The 17,112-nt window shown below is 41.1% G+C and overlaps 2 protein-coding genes across 2 annotated transcripts; both read right to left on the reverse strand.

The window, feature by feature from the left end:
• Positions 1-1,700: 1,700 nt before the first annotated feature.
• On the reverse strand, positions 1,701-3,624 carry LOC130186799 (cytokine-like protein 1). The gene is made up of 4 exons (XM_056404091.1): positions 3,360-3,624; positions 3,212-3,256; positions 2,665-2,811; positions 1,701-2,566 (listed from the first exon to the last, which is right to left on the reverse strand). Exons 1-4 carry the CDS (start codon positions 3,504-3,506, stop codon positions 2,465-2,467), a joined length of 441 nt encoding a protein of 146 aa, XP_056260066.1. The 5' UTR covers positions 3,507-3,624; the 3' UTR covers positions 1,701-2,464.
• A 636-nt stretch (positions 3,625-4,260) lies between these two features.
• Positions 4,261-16,841, reverse strand: LOC130186791 (limbin-like). Its single transcript, XM_056404080.1, has 23 exons — positions 16,325-16,841; positions 15,897-15,972; positions 15,446-15,588; positions 15,273-15,329; positions 14,930-15,116; positions 14,674-14,774; positions 14,436-14,501; positions 14,146-14,280; positions 13,791-13,930; positions 13,296-13,620; positions 12,973-13,212; positions 12,635-12,810; positions 12,065-12,224; positions 11,734-11,910; positions 11,324-11,634; positions 10,985-11,159; positions 9,690-9,833; positions 9,336-9,563; positions 7,467-7,699; positions 7,282-7,369; positions 6,953-7,128; positions 5,165-5,266; positions 4,261-4,937 (listed from the first exon to the last, which is right to left on the reverse strand). Exons 1-23 carry the CDS (start codon positions 16,565-16,567, stop codon positions 4,517-4,519), a joined length of 4,104 nt encoding a protein of 1,367 aa, XP_056260055.1. The 5' UTR covers positions 16,568-16,841; the 3' UTR covers positions 4,261-4,516.
• Between the last annotated feature and the right edge of the window lie 271 nt (positions 16,842-17,112).

Below are 17,112 nucleotides of genomic sequence, written 5' to 3' on the forward strand. Positions count from 1 at the left end.
ACTTAACTGGAACATCAACAGCCCTCAAGACACGAGAAAGGATTTCAGTGGAACTCAACAGTACAACCCAACAGTATTTTAGTTTGACCAATTCTGCACAATAGGCTCTTTCACATCACACATTTTGATCTGTCACAGCAGGAAAGACACAGGTGTTACCAATAACAATAACAATTCAAGTAAGCCATGGCAGTGTGACAGTGAGCCAGCATGAACAATACCAAGACCCTGAAACTGAACCAGCTAAATTGACTATTATTTAAACCAGTGTGTTTCCTACTGTGACATGTTAAAACATGTCTTTGTTTGTCAGAGAGGCAGAAATCACAAACACATTTTAAAACTCCAATGATTGTTTCTTTCATTAAACATATTGCAGCTTGGCAGCCAAGTCATGGGGGGGGGGGGGGGGGGGGGGGGGGGGGGGGGGGGTCTTTCAATGAATGAACAGGGAGAGTTGTCAAACAAGTCCCTGCTGGCAACAGCACTTAGCTTTACCACATGACAGTAACTATCGCTTCATCTGTCAAAGGTAAAGCTGGCTGAGTGTTTAACTGGACAGATTACCCATTACAGGTAAATTCATGTCTCTACAATTTCATTTTCAGGTATGCGCACTGCAATGACATGAATGTAAACCAGGGGCTTAGGTGGCCAGTGAGGCAAGTGTCCATTCTCAACTTAAAGGAGCTATTGTTAAGTTTTTCCTATTGCCACATAGCCAACATTAGCATTAACAGCTGTTTACTTACCAGTCTAGAAAAAAAAAAAAAAACAAACGTTGCAAGTAAAGCATCAAACTTCATTTCTTTACTCACTTTACTTGTCTCCAGCGGTGGAAAGCAACGCTCGTGTTTCCTCTGAAGTTAGTCTCATCACTGTAGCATCCAGTCTGCCCTGAAGAGATATTGCTGCTCAGAAGACATATTATGGTATAACCTCTTGTATTTTAAATGCAATGATGGCTGAAGCTCTTGGCAAAACTGGTGACATACGCCTTCTATGTAGCAATAGCAAAACCTACGAATAGCCCCTTTAACTTTTATGTCATGGTCTCATATGAACAGATCTAATTATGCAGTAACCCAAAGGGTTGAATAGAATGCAGCACACGTCAGGTAAAAAGTCTCAACGTGAGATGAATGAATACTATATCAACTGGAAAGAAACAGGAGGAAAAACTGAGAAATCGGAGCTATTTTTGTCAATGCAGAACCACATGTCTGTATGCAGGTTACACAGTCTTTCCAACAGAGAGCAGCAGAGGCCATAAATAAAAGCAGAGCGTTCCCTGTTAGCTGATTGTTCCCAAATCACAACACTGCATGCAAAACAATGGCAACAGCAACATTATTTACTGTATTTGTCCAAAAAGCACAAAGCTACATTTCCTCATTGGGACAGTTAATGTTTCGAGTTATTTTTGTCAGCGAAATGTAAAAGAAAGTGGAAACCATGATCTACGCAGAGCCACATTGTTCGCTCACAGTTCATCAATCACATATTCCAAACATAACCATAACCACCAGTTGTTGTTTTTTTTGGAGGAAATGCTTTTGTACTGTGACTTAAACAATGGTTACTTGAAATACAGTTGTATTTTAGTCCAGGACTGACAATAAGAGTTCATACTGTCAGAAACTTTGAAAAATTATTTTAGAGAATAAATCAACAACAAAATAAAAACACATAGACTTACATACATTAAGAGGAGTTTTATTAATAATATAAGACATACTGTATAGAGATTGCCATTAAGTATACATAATGGCACAAGATTCTAATAATGTCTATGACATGGGGGGGGGGGGGGGGGGGTTCTATTAGTTCATATGCATGTGTTTAAGGCCATAAAAATATGAGTTTTACTGAGCTTCACTCTAAGCAGCAGCAACAAGTAAAAACACTTCTATGTGAGATATTTCTGAGGGAACATACTGTACAACCGAGGAAATGCTTATGACATATATTTCTTACATAACGTTTTTAACCACCATGTTCAACTCATGTTTACAAAATGCTGTATAGTGCTCCTTTAAGACACGTTAGTCCGACCGAGGGTTATAGCAACACAACATATTTGTCTTAATGACACACAGAGCTTTGATCAGCCCTGCTAAGTAAGCAGCGGTTAAAGCCCGGCTCACAAGAATCTCTTATTGCTTTATTATTTCAAGGTTTTCATCGGCATGGTTGGCATTCAGCAAATTTCCTGTGGAAAGTTCTGCCCTCCTTGCTGTAATGTAACCACACATGTCCACTAACATGAGTCTGCAGCTAACACAGAGCCAACTAGGTAAGGTATGTAACAGCACTGTGTGGCCTGCCATATGATGCATCTAATACACAGTATAGGCTGTGGTACGTATTATACATGTATTTGTAGCTGCATTCTACATATTGCTGATATGTGTTTTTATGAATACGATAGACCAGTGGATGTCTTGTCTGCTCTGTGTGTTGCTCATCTGTCCTCTTGCAGAAGCTGAAGCCTGTCCTCTGCATAGTGAGGTCTGGTGTGGCCAGTATCAATGGCCTCACAGTCATCTGTGAAAAACACCAGGTCCTGCCAACGAAAAACAAAGACATGTGGTCAAGTCACTCACGCATGAAAACAAGAATGTTGACATTGAAAAAAACTGCAGATTTTTGAGATCTTCTCACCCGATAACAAATTCTGGTGATGATGGAGTACAAGTTTTGGATTTTACGTTTGAGCAGCACTATTCTGGGACGCTCTCTGCATTGCTGGTCGGGATGGTTCAGCACCACGTAGAGAAAGTCACGGAGCTTGGTGGTGACACATGAGTTCTAGAGGGGGGGAAGAAAAAAAAACTTTCAAAATTAATCCCAGTGTCAATTTGACAGTAGTCGTAAATATTCTGGTGAATTCTTGTTTTCATCAAAGATTTTAACACTCATGTAGTCAAGTAAACTCTTTTTTTTGTATCTCATATTCTCATTTCACAGACCGTCATCATACAAACAATTCATGAATCCCCAACAGATAAGATTTGATCAAAGACATAAAAAACTATCTTGATTAACATTTGTTTTATCAAGTTTGAACTGAATTAATAAATCAACTCCCTTTGCGTTTAATATGTAACTTTGAACGTGGTTATCCTAATTTCATGGAAACCCCCTAACACCACTTCCTGCACCCCTGTGTCCCCATATGCCATGCATTACTCCATTGTTTCCAACTTACATGCACATCAAGGAAGATGGTAGGGAAGATCAGAGCGCACGTTTTCTGCAACGTCAAAGATCATCATTAGAATACACAGCACTGAGCACCAGTCATACACAGCCTTGTCTGCACAATGTGACTATGCAATCATCGTCATAGTTCTTACCGTGCGGTGATAAGTGTGTATTTTATCCAGCAGAGCCATGACTTCTTTGCTCAGGCCGAGCGCTCTGGAGTAGCAGGTCGGAGGCGCGCACTCCGACAACCACACAAAGCTGAAGAAACACACCACAGTGGCCAGTCCCAGCCTCATGTTGGGATGTAACTCTGCGATGCCGCTGATCGGGATTTGCCTCCAGCTGCTTGTACAACCAACGCTGTTTCAAATAGTAAAGAGGAGGACTTGCTGCAGTTTTAAGGATGGCGTAGAAAAAAAAAAAAAACAAAAAAAAAAACATGGACGATGACGTGGACGCGCAGCAAGTATGAGGAAAACATCTGGGGTCTGCTGTGTTTTGGAGAGAAAATCTGTTCATGCGAACTCCAAATGCCAGGGATGACTGATCTTCTGCTGCTGATAACAGCCAAACTTTGTGCAGCTTTCCCCCCCACATTCACAAGCCAGTTCTGCGGCTACAAGCGGGATATTTATGTCAGCTATGAATTACCGATGGGAGTCAAACACTGTACATGTCAAAAGAAACAAGGCAAAATTCAGGGGGAGTTATGATGTTCATAAAGTTGGAGTCCAGGCTAGTTTGGCAAAGTAAAAGTACTTTTTTTTTTCCTTATCAATTTTAACTGTTGGATTTGGATTTTTTTTTAAATATAGTTGTGTATCTTGAGTGTAGGGAGGTGTACAATCCTCACCTCAAACCATCAAAGCAATGAACCAATACCTGCAGTTTTGGCATGGATGTTTAAGAACAGAAGGGTTTATTTTTAGTCTCTTCTTTTCCCAGTAAACTGAAAGGTGACGTGTAGCCTATGAGAAGATCTGAGCCTGTAGCTCTGAGGACTTTTCCACTATATAAAAGATGCCAGTTAAAGACATGAGCGGGGAAGAAGAATAACCAGTGAGTCAACCACTTATGTATAACCTTGTAAATCATTCTGACTATTAACAATCTGAAGTCATGAGAAGAAATAACTGGAAACAGTTAAAGTCAGCTGCCTTTACTCAAAAATAAAGCCAGATGCTACATACAAGAAAATGTGCTATTTTTTTGCTACACAGCGAAACTACTGGTTTATTTTGTATTTTAGTATCATCATCATCATCATCATCATAAAAAACCTTGCAAAACACAAAGTCTGTAAATCTCAAGATAGGTTTGCTGGGGCCACTGAGCCTTTCTTCAGATTGAGGAAATTCCTCTTCCTTTTTCTCTTGGGGACAGACACACTGTCACATGATTCAGGTGGATCGCGAAACACAAACAACCTTCCTCCAGCTGCAGGGCTGCCCGGTGCAGAGCTGGCAGAGGCTGAAGTCATGTAATCCCCTGAACAGCTGCGCAATGTTTCATTCACTGTGCCCCCAACCTTTCCTTCTGCAGAGTCACTCTGATGCTGTATTACCGTGTCTTCAGCTACGGTTGATTTATAAATAGGCTGTTGTGCTTTGGTGAAACTGTCCTCCCTTCCTTTCTCTTCGGCCAGCCGTGGTTCAACATCTCTTGGAAGCAGAAGACGGGATCTGGGGAGCAGTTTTTCCATCAGACTCTGCCTCTTTTCCTGGACTCTGTGGGATTTGGAGGACAAAGGAGCTGTTGTTAGTGGGAATAGAGGGTTACCTCATGCATGTGGTCACTGCTGCCCAGCCATGTAACTCCTCTGATGACAGGCTTATTTCACTTCAATAAACTGATCTGTCTATGATACTTGGTGACCAGTGAACTACAAATTAGTCTTACCATCAAGCCACTGTATGGCAGCTGGTAGCAAAATACAGACATGTGTTGAGCTTACCTCTCTCTGTCCACAGTGCAGCTCGGCATATTTCGCATATTTTTATGCACCACGTCTTCCCTCAGTCTGACAGGAAGAAGTCGATTACACCCCAGAGCACACCTGGTCATAAAGTCATGAACATATTATGAGGCTGGTAACTGTGATACAGTCTATGCACACAATGCTAGCTTTGATTAAAAAAAGCTTTGATTAAAAAAAATGGACAGTGATCCCCTAGCTATCACACGTTTTTCATTAAAGTCAAAGACAGTTAAACACATTTATCTTGCATTAATAGAGTGCTGTATTTTGAGGTGTCAAATTAATTCAAAAATACTGACGACTTCAAATTCACACAAGGTAATTATTTTAGTGAGATAAATGTTAATATTTAAGATTGCCTACAAACTGTAGAACCGTGTGTTGCTTAAAAAGCATGTTCAATGGATAGTGGAGAGTAACAGTCAATCATATGAACCAAATGGTTCATATGATTGACTGTTACTCTCCACTACATGCTTATGCTTTTTAGTACCTGTAAAACACAGTACCAGTCTACTGAGCACAGTGAGCACAAATGGCACAATGGCAAAGAACAGCAGTGGATGAAAGAAGCGATGGAAAGTTTGAAGATGGATGTTTTTTGACATAACTCAAACTTGATATATTCACTTTTGTTTCCAAATTAGCAAAGTACACTAATAAGACCAGGTTGATTTTTGTCCACAAACAGGCAGAAATGGCTGCATGTTTGCATTTTTCAGAAATTCAGTTCAAATAAGTAAAAAAATAAACAGCAACTTACATATACCACTTTCACACTGCAGCCTGTTCATTGCAGGTAAGTGGTCAATTTTCTGTCTCCTTTCGGTTTCTGTGACCGTGTATTTTCTCTTTCAGTTGAGCCATTCACATAAAGTGCTGTCTGACATGTCTTTGTGTTGTCAGAGATCACTTCATTTATAACCATACAGTCATTTGAGAGTCTTAAAGAATGGCTAAATGCTACTCCGCAAACAAAAATAAGCAGAAACAATAGTGCTGAAAAACAAAAGGAAAACACATGTCTTGCATATTCTTCCAAACTAAGCATTTTCATTCCCTTGTCCTTTGGCCAGACGGCTCAGATCCAAAGAGACTTCATGCATGAGACATTATTCATCAGCAAACTAATCCAAACTCAGCAGGGGCAAGACGTGAGTGTTCCAGAGTATCAGGAAGAAAGGGAAATTAAATGATGAGTAAAATCATTTACCTCTCCATCTTGGCTCAGGGAAATGGCCCTTGTGTTCAGACAATATTTGTTATTTAAATTGAAGACAATGCCTGGAGAAGGCTGTGCTTCAGCCAGCTGCTGTGGAAATGTATTTAATCAGTGACTTCACTTAGAAAACTACATTCTTAAAAGCACAGAATTTGAATTGTTGAGACTCTGGCTGCACACTCGGGGCACAAACCTTTTCTCTTGTATTCAAGTTGTTTTATTGTTTTTTTTCCAATAAAAAAGAGGGAAAAAAGAAAAAGAGAACATGAAGCAGAGGACTATTGCATACAAAAGCTTTTGGTGGCTCATGCACATTATTTGGGAACCAAGCTTAAGACTTGTTTTGCCAGTTAGAAGAGCCAAACAGATTTTGTATGATAATATTAACTAAACAAATCATATCCCATCTGCCCAATTTTAAGTATAAGAGCAATATTTGGATACTGGACTATCGCACATTTCCCTACTGTGACCCCACACTATGTAAATTACACTTTTACAAGAACGTTTGCCAGAGAATAAATCCTGAACCTGGCTCTTACCCCGTCTGTTCCTGTTCTGCCGACGGTGAAACAGGGTGCTGTTTGGGGCAGAGTGCGTCAGTGATGGAAAGGAGTTCGCTTTCAGGCAGGGTGGGGAGGAGGAGACGCAGGGCCTCCAGGAGAACCTCTGCAGACACCTGACTCTGCTTCACCAAGTGAGATGCAAACTCCAGATCCTGGAATGAAGAGCAAGGCATGGAGCCACAGATTTCCTCTACTTCCACAGGCATGCACACAGAAGTGAGGAATTCCCCTCCATTTTTCTATGCCATCACTATGTTTGTATTCAAGATATTACTGGGAAAAAAAAGCTTTGAATATAGCCTGACCTGGTCGCAGTTCGCATAAAGTCTCTTGAGCTCCATTTGTTCTTTTAAATCTTCCATGACTTGATTCTTGGCTGTCATTTCTTGCAACCTGAAAATACCAGAGTTTCAACACTAAAATTTAATGGCCTGCGTCAACCCACAAAATTCCTCATTACCTCTGAGGTAGCACTGATACGACAGCTCACCTCTCAGCCAACAGTGCGATGACCTGATCACACTTGTAGAGAGCCTCCTGGAGGATAGATGTCATCCTGCAATCCTGCTGCAGCTGAAATGCTCGTCCTTCCTCACTGTCCTCCTCCCTCTCATCAGAGTCCTGTCTGCATGCTTTATTTGACTCGACTCTGGCCTGAGACACCTCCAGGCTGTCCAACTCTGTCCTCTCCTTCTGAAGCTGTTGCTCTGCTTCCTCTAGGCCCTGTAGTACGAGTCAGATTATCCCCATAAAAAGTCTACAAAGTTTAGTGAGAAAGCTAATGTCTCAGGAGAAAAATGAGGATGGAGATTAAATCACACATTAGTTTGAACCAGAGGTGAGACCAATTCTCAAATCTAGTTTTATAAGTCACAAGTCAAGTCCGAAGTCCAAGACTTTGAGTTTCGAGTCCTAAACAAGTCATTAGCGCTCTTTGAACATAATGCCATTTTAACAGCAGGGTAATTATATTTTCTACTTACACAAGTCATGAATGTTTTATAAAATGTACATTTCTCAGTTCGTTGTTTGCTGATTATCCCTTTAATTATTTGAATAATTTTAATGTATTTTAATCATTTTGAGGTTTGGACCATTGGTTGGACAAATCAAGTCATGTGAAGGTGTCACTTTGAGCTCTGGGCAATTTTAATGGCATTTCGCACTTTTTTCAGCATTTTTACAAACTAAACAATCAATCAATTAATGGAGTAAATAATTAGCAGGTTATTTTAATAATAACAACAATGATCATTTGTTGCAGTACAAATACATACAAATATGCAAAATAGTTCAAAATGAGCTCCACTTTCTACAGCAGTAAAATCCCACTTTTATATTAATGCATGAGTAATAATAATCTAATCATAATATATATTTCTAACAGTGACAGGGACCATTATTCTGCATTGAGTACTTATATTTTTAACACTTCAAATACATGTCCTGATTATACTTGCATATTTTTATTTATGCAGAAGTAAAGGATCTGAATACCTCAATCACTGCTAACATCCCTACACAAATGCCAAATGAAACGACCCTTCATTACTCACATTATCAACAACTCTCTCTATGTGTGTGTGCGTGTGTGTGTGTGTTTACAGTAACATCAACGTATATCAATTTTTTTTTAGGAGCAGCAGGGACATTAGGCTACTGTTGACAATCCATCAATAATGGATAGCGAGCTGACATTAGACATTTCTGATTGTTTATTGATTTCAAGATTAGACTACTAACTGCCTACCCAGCCGCATATCAATCTTTGATGCACTGACTGTGTTTAGGGCCAAGGCTCAAACACACCACCTGGATCGCAACCCAGGTGAAATCATTCACTGTCAATGAAGGGAGTAATGTTAACATTATGTTACTTTACTATTTTGCTGCTGTAATGTAATAAGACTGAGGCGCATAACCATCTGATTTAGACTACTTGTCGTCTTGTTCCGGGTGAACAGCAAAGCACAAGTCAGGGAGGGAAGCTGCAACACCCTCGTCTGTTTTGATCATTGAAACGGAGCCTGCAGTACATAAAAACTAAGGAGGGGTCTCTACAGTAGATGCAACAGGGGATGTGGGGAATTAATTGTCCTCTTGCTAATGTTAGTTGATTGAGGAATAAACCAATTTGTGGCACACTTTTTAAATAACATAGGTTTAAATATTTGGGCTTTGGTGTTAAAATTTTTAATTATTTTCAAGTCAAAAGGCTCAATACAATTATTTTCAATTAAATTAAATTCTTGAATCAAACCTGAGCGTGATTCAAGTCCACACCTCTGGTTTGAACCGTATGATATGCCTCAAAAGCCTACGAACAGCAGGGGTTAACAATGAGTAAAGCTTTGCCTACCAAGCAGTGGCTCTGTATACTCTGGGCCATGTCTTGTCTCTCCAGGCTCTTTCTCTCTCTGAGCTGTTGAATGAGCAGACCGTGCAGGGTGAGCATGGCTCTGGAGGTCTCCAACACTTTGGTCCTCCTCTCAGCCTTCTGGTAGTGGATGGTAGCCATCTGAATCGCCAGGCTATCCGCCTGAGAGCGCAGATCATCCTCTCTCTCCCTCTGCATCTCCTCTAACACCTGCCAAAATTAGAACAGATGAGTACTGTAAATTAAATACACTCCCTGCACTTAAAAATGACCAACAGTTTATGTCATTGGAGCGAAAAAACAGCTCCTCTGTCCTCTTTGTCACCTCTCCTTCACCTTGTTCATGACACTGCTCTCCATCTCCTTCTCCTTCTCAAACAGCTGGATCCTGTCTTCAAGCCATTTCTGGAAAAGCAGCAGGTCAGATGTGTCTGTTTTCTGTCTGGCCTTGCTGGTTTTCCCCTTCGACTGCATATTTGTCTGCAAAATAAACCACAATATCCATAAGGTGGTTGGGAAATTACTCCAACCGCAGCACTATGATGCGATTACAAATGAAACCGCTCTGTGGAGCCCTTTATTATTTCTGAATACTCATCCAGCGGCCACACAATTGAGGCTGATCACAGTGTGGTTTGCACTGGTGGTTGCCATTCTCTAATTCTTATTCATGAGAAACATTAAATGCACCATTATCTCCTGTAGTTTAATTCACATGGGTTCCTGTCTGGATTACCTTCATAACTGTATGAAGAGCAGATTTAAACAAAGTAAAAGAAGTAGGGTTTAAAGACTAAGGCTGGGTTGAAAAAAAAATTATTCTCAGATCAAATTGATCTTTAATTGAATAATCCAATACCAATATATATGCGTTTTACAGTCTCCTGTGTGAAGCTGTAGCCCTGTTAGTTCCATGTGACCCCCCTTCTCACACAATCAGATCTGATCACACGAGAGACAAAAACATGGCAGACTCCACTGAAGGCACAGGTCTAAAGGTAAATGTGTGGTTGCATTTTGTATTTATAACCTAGACAGTGAAGAGCTGGACAAAAGCAAATCCATACATAAGATCTGCTTAAGAAGAAGCCGATAGAAGAAGCACCCGTGTGTAGCTCCATGTACACACTGTAGCTGGGGCACCAGGGTACGATAGTAACGCTCATTACTCACCTATTGTTTCTTGAGATGCATATCTAAATTGTTGTTCATGTTCAATTAAAATTGCATTACTTTTTTTTTAACTGCTTTGGAGTCCATTATTAATGTAAACATTAATATTTTAATTAATCACCAGGCTAGACGTACAATTTACAGCATTAGGTGAATACTGAATCGAATTGGGTTGTCAAACTACTTTTAATGAAAAAGATCTAAGGCTTAATTATAAAACAAGCATGCACAAATGTCTGGGGTTATTTCCCAGCACCATGTTAAGTGCAATGATGAAATGATGCATGATTTGATAAATGTCTCCCATTCAGAGCACTTGCAGCTGAAGTTTTTAAAGCTCTGAAAAAGGTAAGAGAAAGTGTCTTTTCTGTCACCACAGTCAGAAAGTATCTAATTATACATATTGGGGCTTTAAGAGAATAAAACCTGAATTCAGTATTGTGTGATTATATGTTTACCATCTGTTTCTCACTGTCCTTTCTCCAAGATGCCAGGGAAGTGTGGAGTTTGGTTCTGGAAACGGCGTGGGGCAGCACCAGGCAGCGGTCCATCACAGACAGACACTTCTGGAACTCCAGTTTCATCCTCAGCCTGTCATCTTCAGAGAGAGTCAGCTGAGACGAACACAAACACCTGGGACAGAAAGGGAAAACGAAGAATGACAGATAAACAGTTTGACCATGAGACTTTACATGGATGTGTTGGAGCACTTTCATCTAATAATGCGGAATAAGGCATGTAGAAATTCCCTGAAATGAGATTTGATGAGACTTTTGTCATTACATAGTATCACTGACCCAAAGAAAGCTCTGTAGTGTTCCCTGATCTCCCTCTGCTCCTGCAGCTCTCTCTCCATGGCTTCCCTCAGTGCCTCCCTGGTGCAGCTCAGGGTGCGTAAAGCTGCCTTGCCTTCCTGGTGCAGCCTCTCCTGGCCCTGCAGGAGAGCGCTCGCTCCTTGTCCCTGGGCCTGTCCTGCTCCTTGCTCTGGTTCTACCTGCAGCAGAGAGCGCTGCGTCCCTGGAGGCAAGGATGTCAGCAGTGCCTGGGTTGCAGAAGGCTGAATGGCTTTGACCTCTGCTATGGCACCTTGGATCACACGCATGGTCACCTAAAGAGGTAGATCAAGCTCAATCAATCAACCTCAATGCTTTACTTGTGTGTGGGTTTTAAGTGATTATGTCATGAATGTGTACTGTTTAAGTGGCACCTTGCGGATATCAGCAGTAGCCTCTTCATCCAGGTTGTTGATGAGCTCAGCTAGCTCCAAGCTGTGAGCCGTCAGTAAGTTCTGCCAACAGTGCAGGTTCTGGGCTACTTCTATCCTTCCCTCCAGACTCTTGGACAGGCCCGACAGATCCTTCTGTCTCTGCTTGTGGACCCTCAGCTGGTAAAGGTAGGAACAGGATTGAATAACAGTGTTATATCAACTAAGAACTGAGATGAGCAACAGGTTTCGTAGTATCAATACACAAGTATATAGCAGTTAGTTAGTTAATTGTTGTTTCAAATAAGACCCTAACTATGCATGTTCTCTTCACCATTTCAGAGATGAGCTCCCTCCTCTTCTTAATCAGGCCACAGCGCATGGCTCTTCTCTCTTGGCTCAGTGCTTCATCCAGTCTCTGCCTCACCATCACCAGCTCTTTCTGGGCCTTCTCCTGCAGCTGGTCTATCTGCTCTGCAGGTACTGTGCTCCCTCTGGTGGAGAAGAATACAGCATGCCAGGTTGAAACGTGGCTCTAGTATAGCTTACTTATGATCATGTTTATGGCTGCTAGTGAGATTAAATTGTTAACAAAGTGAGATATAATGTAAAAAAAGAAAAAGATGCCAGAGAAGTATTTTCCTTGTATTTATTTTTTTATGAAACTATCGACACTCATATGTTGAGAGTTTCACTTTGAGGTTGGTATCATTACTTACACACTGATGTTTTCAAGATACAGTGCATTCATTCTTTTTTTTTTTAAAGATGTTGTCAAATATATATTTGTATTATATATTTCACTTCAAAAATGGAACCACTTTAAATTTAAGATTATCAAGATGTGGAAACAATGTTTACATTGACCTGGAAGCTCAGAGTGTATCCTACAATGATTACTAACCTCCTGATGTGCGTGAACCAGCTGTCCAAGTTGCTGGAGGTGCTGGAGAAGGTGTCAGAAATCAGGCTGTTGAGGCTGTGGAGGCTGTGCACCAGGAACTTCCTCTGTGCATGCCGTTCAGCCAGAACATAGCGCTGATTGGCAAGGACCACATCCAGAACCTCTTCTAGCTGATCCTGGACAAAAAATGTCACATTATCACATTATTAGTGATTAGTTTTACCACAAATGGAAATTACTGAAAGGTAAAGATGTCAAATGCATTAATAGAGAATGACATTCAAACTGTCATGGTTATACATGTGTCAACAGTTTGAAAATCAAATCTGGTTGTCCACCTGACAGGTAAAATAATCATGCTGAAGACTCTTGGCTGTGGTCTTCTCCAACTCGCCCATCCTGGTGGCCTCCTCCAGCTCCTCTGAGAAGATCTTGTGCAGCTCCACCCGGCGCCACTCGATGATCTGCCTCTGGACCTTCGCTGAGGCTTCCTCATGTCGGACCAACAGGATGCGTTGGAGCTGACTCTGGCTTATTTTGTGCAGCTTCTCCAGGAGGATGCTGCACTGGAGGAGCTCCTAGTAACATTACAAAAAGTTTAAGTGAGATCATAGAAAAATAAACAATACAAATATTCCAACAAATTACCCATTACTGTTACCTGTTGGTCTGCATGTTGGCACAGCAGCTCGGCCTGGGCTTTCTCAGCTGCTTCCCTGCGGTGCTCTGCTTCCATTTCTTCCCGAGTCTCCAGGTTACACTGGCCAGCCAGGGCAGCCATGCGGGCCCCGCGCTCCTCCTTCAGCCGCCCCTCCATGCCTAGCAGCTGTCCGTGGAGCACACTGAGGAGCCGCTGCTGGGCCTGGGTGCTGGCCTGGCCGCGGGATCTCAGGCCGCCCAGCAGGGAGGATATCACATCCTTGTAGATCTGAATGCGGGTGGCCTCCAGGTTGTTGGTGGCGCGCAGCAGAGTAGACATTTCAAGGCTTATGGGGATAAAATGCAAACCAGAGTAAACTGTTGTGGTTTATGGTTCAGAATACACATTAATGCATTTACACATTTGCTAATTACTCCCTTTGGTAATTTTTGCTCCATTAAAGGACATCAAATCTAATAGAAAAAAATCTAACTCCCTCTTGACTGGTCTACTCACTTCTCCAAAGCCTGGTACATGTTCTGGGGATCCTCGAGCACCATGATGTCCACCATCTTGTCTTCAAATGTTGCCTCATCTTTAACTGTCTCACTCATGTTGCAGTCTGCGTACTCTGGGTCTGAATCCTTTCTTTTCCTCTGAGCCAAGAAAATATACGTAGAGTATAGTAACATGTACCTGAACTAAATCAACTCGCAAAATAGGTTGGTATTAATTAGAGAAAGCAGTTCTCACTCTCTCTTTTATAAAAACACCTTTATAACGATACACAATAACAAATGTATGATGTTTGATAAGTCTGTCATTACGATTAACTAGAACAAAGCACATCAATTTTTAATGTATGCAATACCCTTTGCTGAAGAAGGCTGAGCCTGGTTCTGAGGCCTATCAGGTTCATGGCCAGAAACCCAAGCGACAGCAGCACCAAAGTGACAAAGAACCCAGCAACAAATCCAGCAAAATGGACACCGTGGTTAGGATAGATCTAAAATAATGAGCAGAGACATCAGACTTCCTATTAAATCCGTTCTGTGAACATGACAAATCACAAACTGAAAACAACAAACATGTGATGCTTACAGCTGCACGTGTTTCCAGTAGAGGAACAGTACAGGTATAATGTATGTGCCCTCAACTTACCCTGTCAGTGGAGTTCACCCTCAGTGTTAGATTAGCTGTTAGCGGACCAAACATACTGACATCATTCTGTGGATACAAGAAAACAAAACTTAAGGTAATGAGAAAGAAAATTCTTATTTTGCTAAATATTTGTGTTGTGAAATCAAAAACAGGTATTATTTTGTTTTTTACAGAGTTGTCAATTTAAGAAGCTGCTTTTCAAGTTAAAAAAGAGGGAAAATGGGGTTACAGAAAATACCTGTGAGGCATTAGAGAAGGTGAGAAAAGCTGGAAGGTCCAGGACTTCACTCTTATGACTCCTTATGTGAGCAGTATAATTGACAATAATCTGAGAGCCAGCTGAAGAATGAAATACAATAACATGCTATTATTAGGGTACAGCTAATTGAAAAAAAACTCAACAATAGCTCAAACCAGACTTGTTTGGGTTAAATACCATCTTCTTCTTTTTTTTTTTTTTTTTTTTTATAAAACATTGACACTCCCAGACCTACCAGACAGTGAATCAATGGCAAATGTCTGGTAGCCTCTTTCCACCATCCTGCCTTCAGTTTTTAGTGGGATTATTCCAGAAAGGGAGTCCCGGATAGCCACCTGAGACAGGTTGGTACCGCCGACTGGGCCCATGTTGTGAATCACCAGGAAGAATGTCAGCTGAGGGGGATCAGTGTCACGCTTCACCTGGTGACCATGTGATTGAGGAGGAGAATTAATCACTGGATGGTTAATTCTTCATGTTTGTTTACAGATTAAAGATGCTTGGGTACAACATATTTATATTTGGAATTAAATGCACATAGGTAAAATGAGCTGTATTCAAACAATATGTGGATGTACCTGTGCACACTTGTGAAATTTGACCCCAAATGCAGACGGAGGTGCCACACTCTGAACCTGCAAAAACATTAACAGCATTGTATAGTTAGTTATTTTCAACATCATATTCCTTTAACTAATCATTCTTAAAATTTAAATCTTAAGAATGTTTTAGTAATAATGTAGACACCCACCTGAGGAAGAATGTGGCCTGGGTTGAATCTGGTGAGTGTGCTTCTGCGGACCCGGGGGTGCACAATGTTTGACATGTAGGTAAAAGATGAGTACAAGGAGTGCCCCCATGGACCAGCCGGAGCTGAAGAAGACAGGGAGGCCTCTGCAGAAAACACCATGGGCCCTTTGATTTCCATTGTACTTGTCAGATGTAATAGGGTGTTTGACCTGCCTCAGTAAAGTACAATAACTGAGGCTGAAACTGGCAATAAATAAATAAATAAATAAATAAACAGGAATTCTATCTATCTATCTGTTGGTATGTTTGGTATGTCAGAGTTGTATAACCAGATAGTATTCAGCCATCAATTAGTTATATATATGTACAATTATTAAACTCCTTTTAACATAGAAATTCATTTTGTAATTTACTGTATTGTTGATGTATGACATTAAGAGATAAAAACAAACCATCCATCCTTAACAGTATCAGCTCTGCTGTTCTCCCACCAGGGTCATGTTGCATTACATGGATACTGGAGAATCTCTGACAATGGAAAAAGAAGGCAATCATTACACATTTAATATGTTTACTAACGAAAAATAACCTTAAATAACTTTATCCAGTGCCAGCCTACAGGACTTACAAGGGTACCTCTACAACACTGAAACATCTGATTAAACAATGTATGTGTCACGGTCTATGTATTGGTTTCGAAAATAAGGTTACGACAAAATAAGATCATCTCTGTGCAATTTTCAGGATACACACCAGAAGTGGGAAATGGGATGTGTACAGAGACTACACTTTGGGGAGGAGGGACTGGGGACCAAAGTTACACTAGTTCTGTGCTAATGACATGGAGAGTTTGAGTACTGATTTTTACCACTATACTCACCTCCTGTATCTCCGGGAAAGGAGGAGGTGGTGAGGTTGTGTACCATGATGTGTCCTGAGATGTAACGTTACAACAAGGCTGACATCCTGCACTGTGCTCCCACACACCGGCACGCCGCGTTTCACGCCGGGTCACATCATGACACCGGCGGGAATATAAAGGGGTGAACAAACATGACGCTTGGATATTCAATATACACGACAGTATCGTGACCCTAGCCGCGTTAAAGTGTACATGAAGCATCAGTAAGTTGGTGTGCCGCTCTCACAAAGGAGAGCCGCTAGCTAACTGGCTGCATTTTGTCTGGATGTTGTTAAAATCCGCCGCGGTGAAAACATTTCTACAGCTTTTTCTTGAGAAATATTAACCGCAGTGGCGTCTCTGTCGAACAACAACATCTTAGTCGTATGTTAATATTAGAGAAGAAACTACAGACGCCGTTTCAAATATTTATACACGAATACAGGGTCCATAATCACCGTCGCTACTCCACCAAACATTTCCAAAACTTTGCAGGAACGGGCACCTCCTCAGGGAGCGTTAAGATAAACAAAGTGCAGTCTGTTTCCGGTTGTAGCTTTCAAATTAAAAGAACATAGGCGAACCTGTGTGATGGTTGGAATGGTGGCTACTTAAAAAAATAACTATAAATATAATAAGAAACCTGGTTTTATTCAAAAACTTCTGTCTGTATTTGCATCAATGTTATTATGGAGGGAACTTCACTCGTTTTCTACCACGGATCATTATCGTGCTTTAATACTGAAGGCAAATGCATCTGTTTTCCG

This window comes from Seriola aureovittata, chromosome 2 (genome assembly GCF_021018895.1).
Source record: "Seriola aureovittata isolate HTS-2021-v1 ecotype China chromosome 2, ASM2101889v1, whole genome shotgun sequence".
Classification (NCBI taxonomy): domain Eukaryota; kingdom Metazoa; phylum Chordata; class Actinopteri; order Carangiformes; family Carangidae; genus Seriola; species Seriola aureovittata.

Coding starts and splice junctions, on each gene's coding strand:
- LOC130186799 (XM_056404091.1), bottom strand. CDS start 3,506: ATGAGGCTGGGACTGGCCACTGTGGTGTGTTTCTTCAGCTTTGTGTGG. Junction 3,257..3,359: donor TACACACTTATCACCGCACG/GTAAGAACTATG, acceptor TTGACGTTGCAG/AAAACGTGCGCTCTGATCTT. Junction 2,812..3,211: donor CCATCTTCCTTGATGTGCAT/GTAAGTTGGAAA, acceptor CCCCCCCTCTAG/AACTCATGTGTCACCACCAA.
- LOC130186791 (XM_056404080.1), bottom strand. CDS start 16,567: ATGCTTCATGTACACTTTAACGCGGCTAGGGTCACGATACTGTCGTGT. Junction 12,225..12,634: donor TGGTTCACGCACATCAGGAG/GTTAGTAATCAT, acceptor CTTCTCCACCAG/AGGGAGCACAGTACCTGCAG. Junction 11,160..11,323: donor CACTACAGAGCTTTCTTTGG/GTCAGTGATACT, acceptor TTTCTGTCCCAG/GTGTTTGTGTTCGTCTCAGC.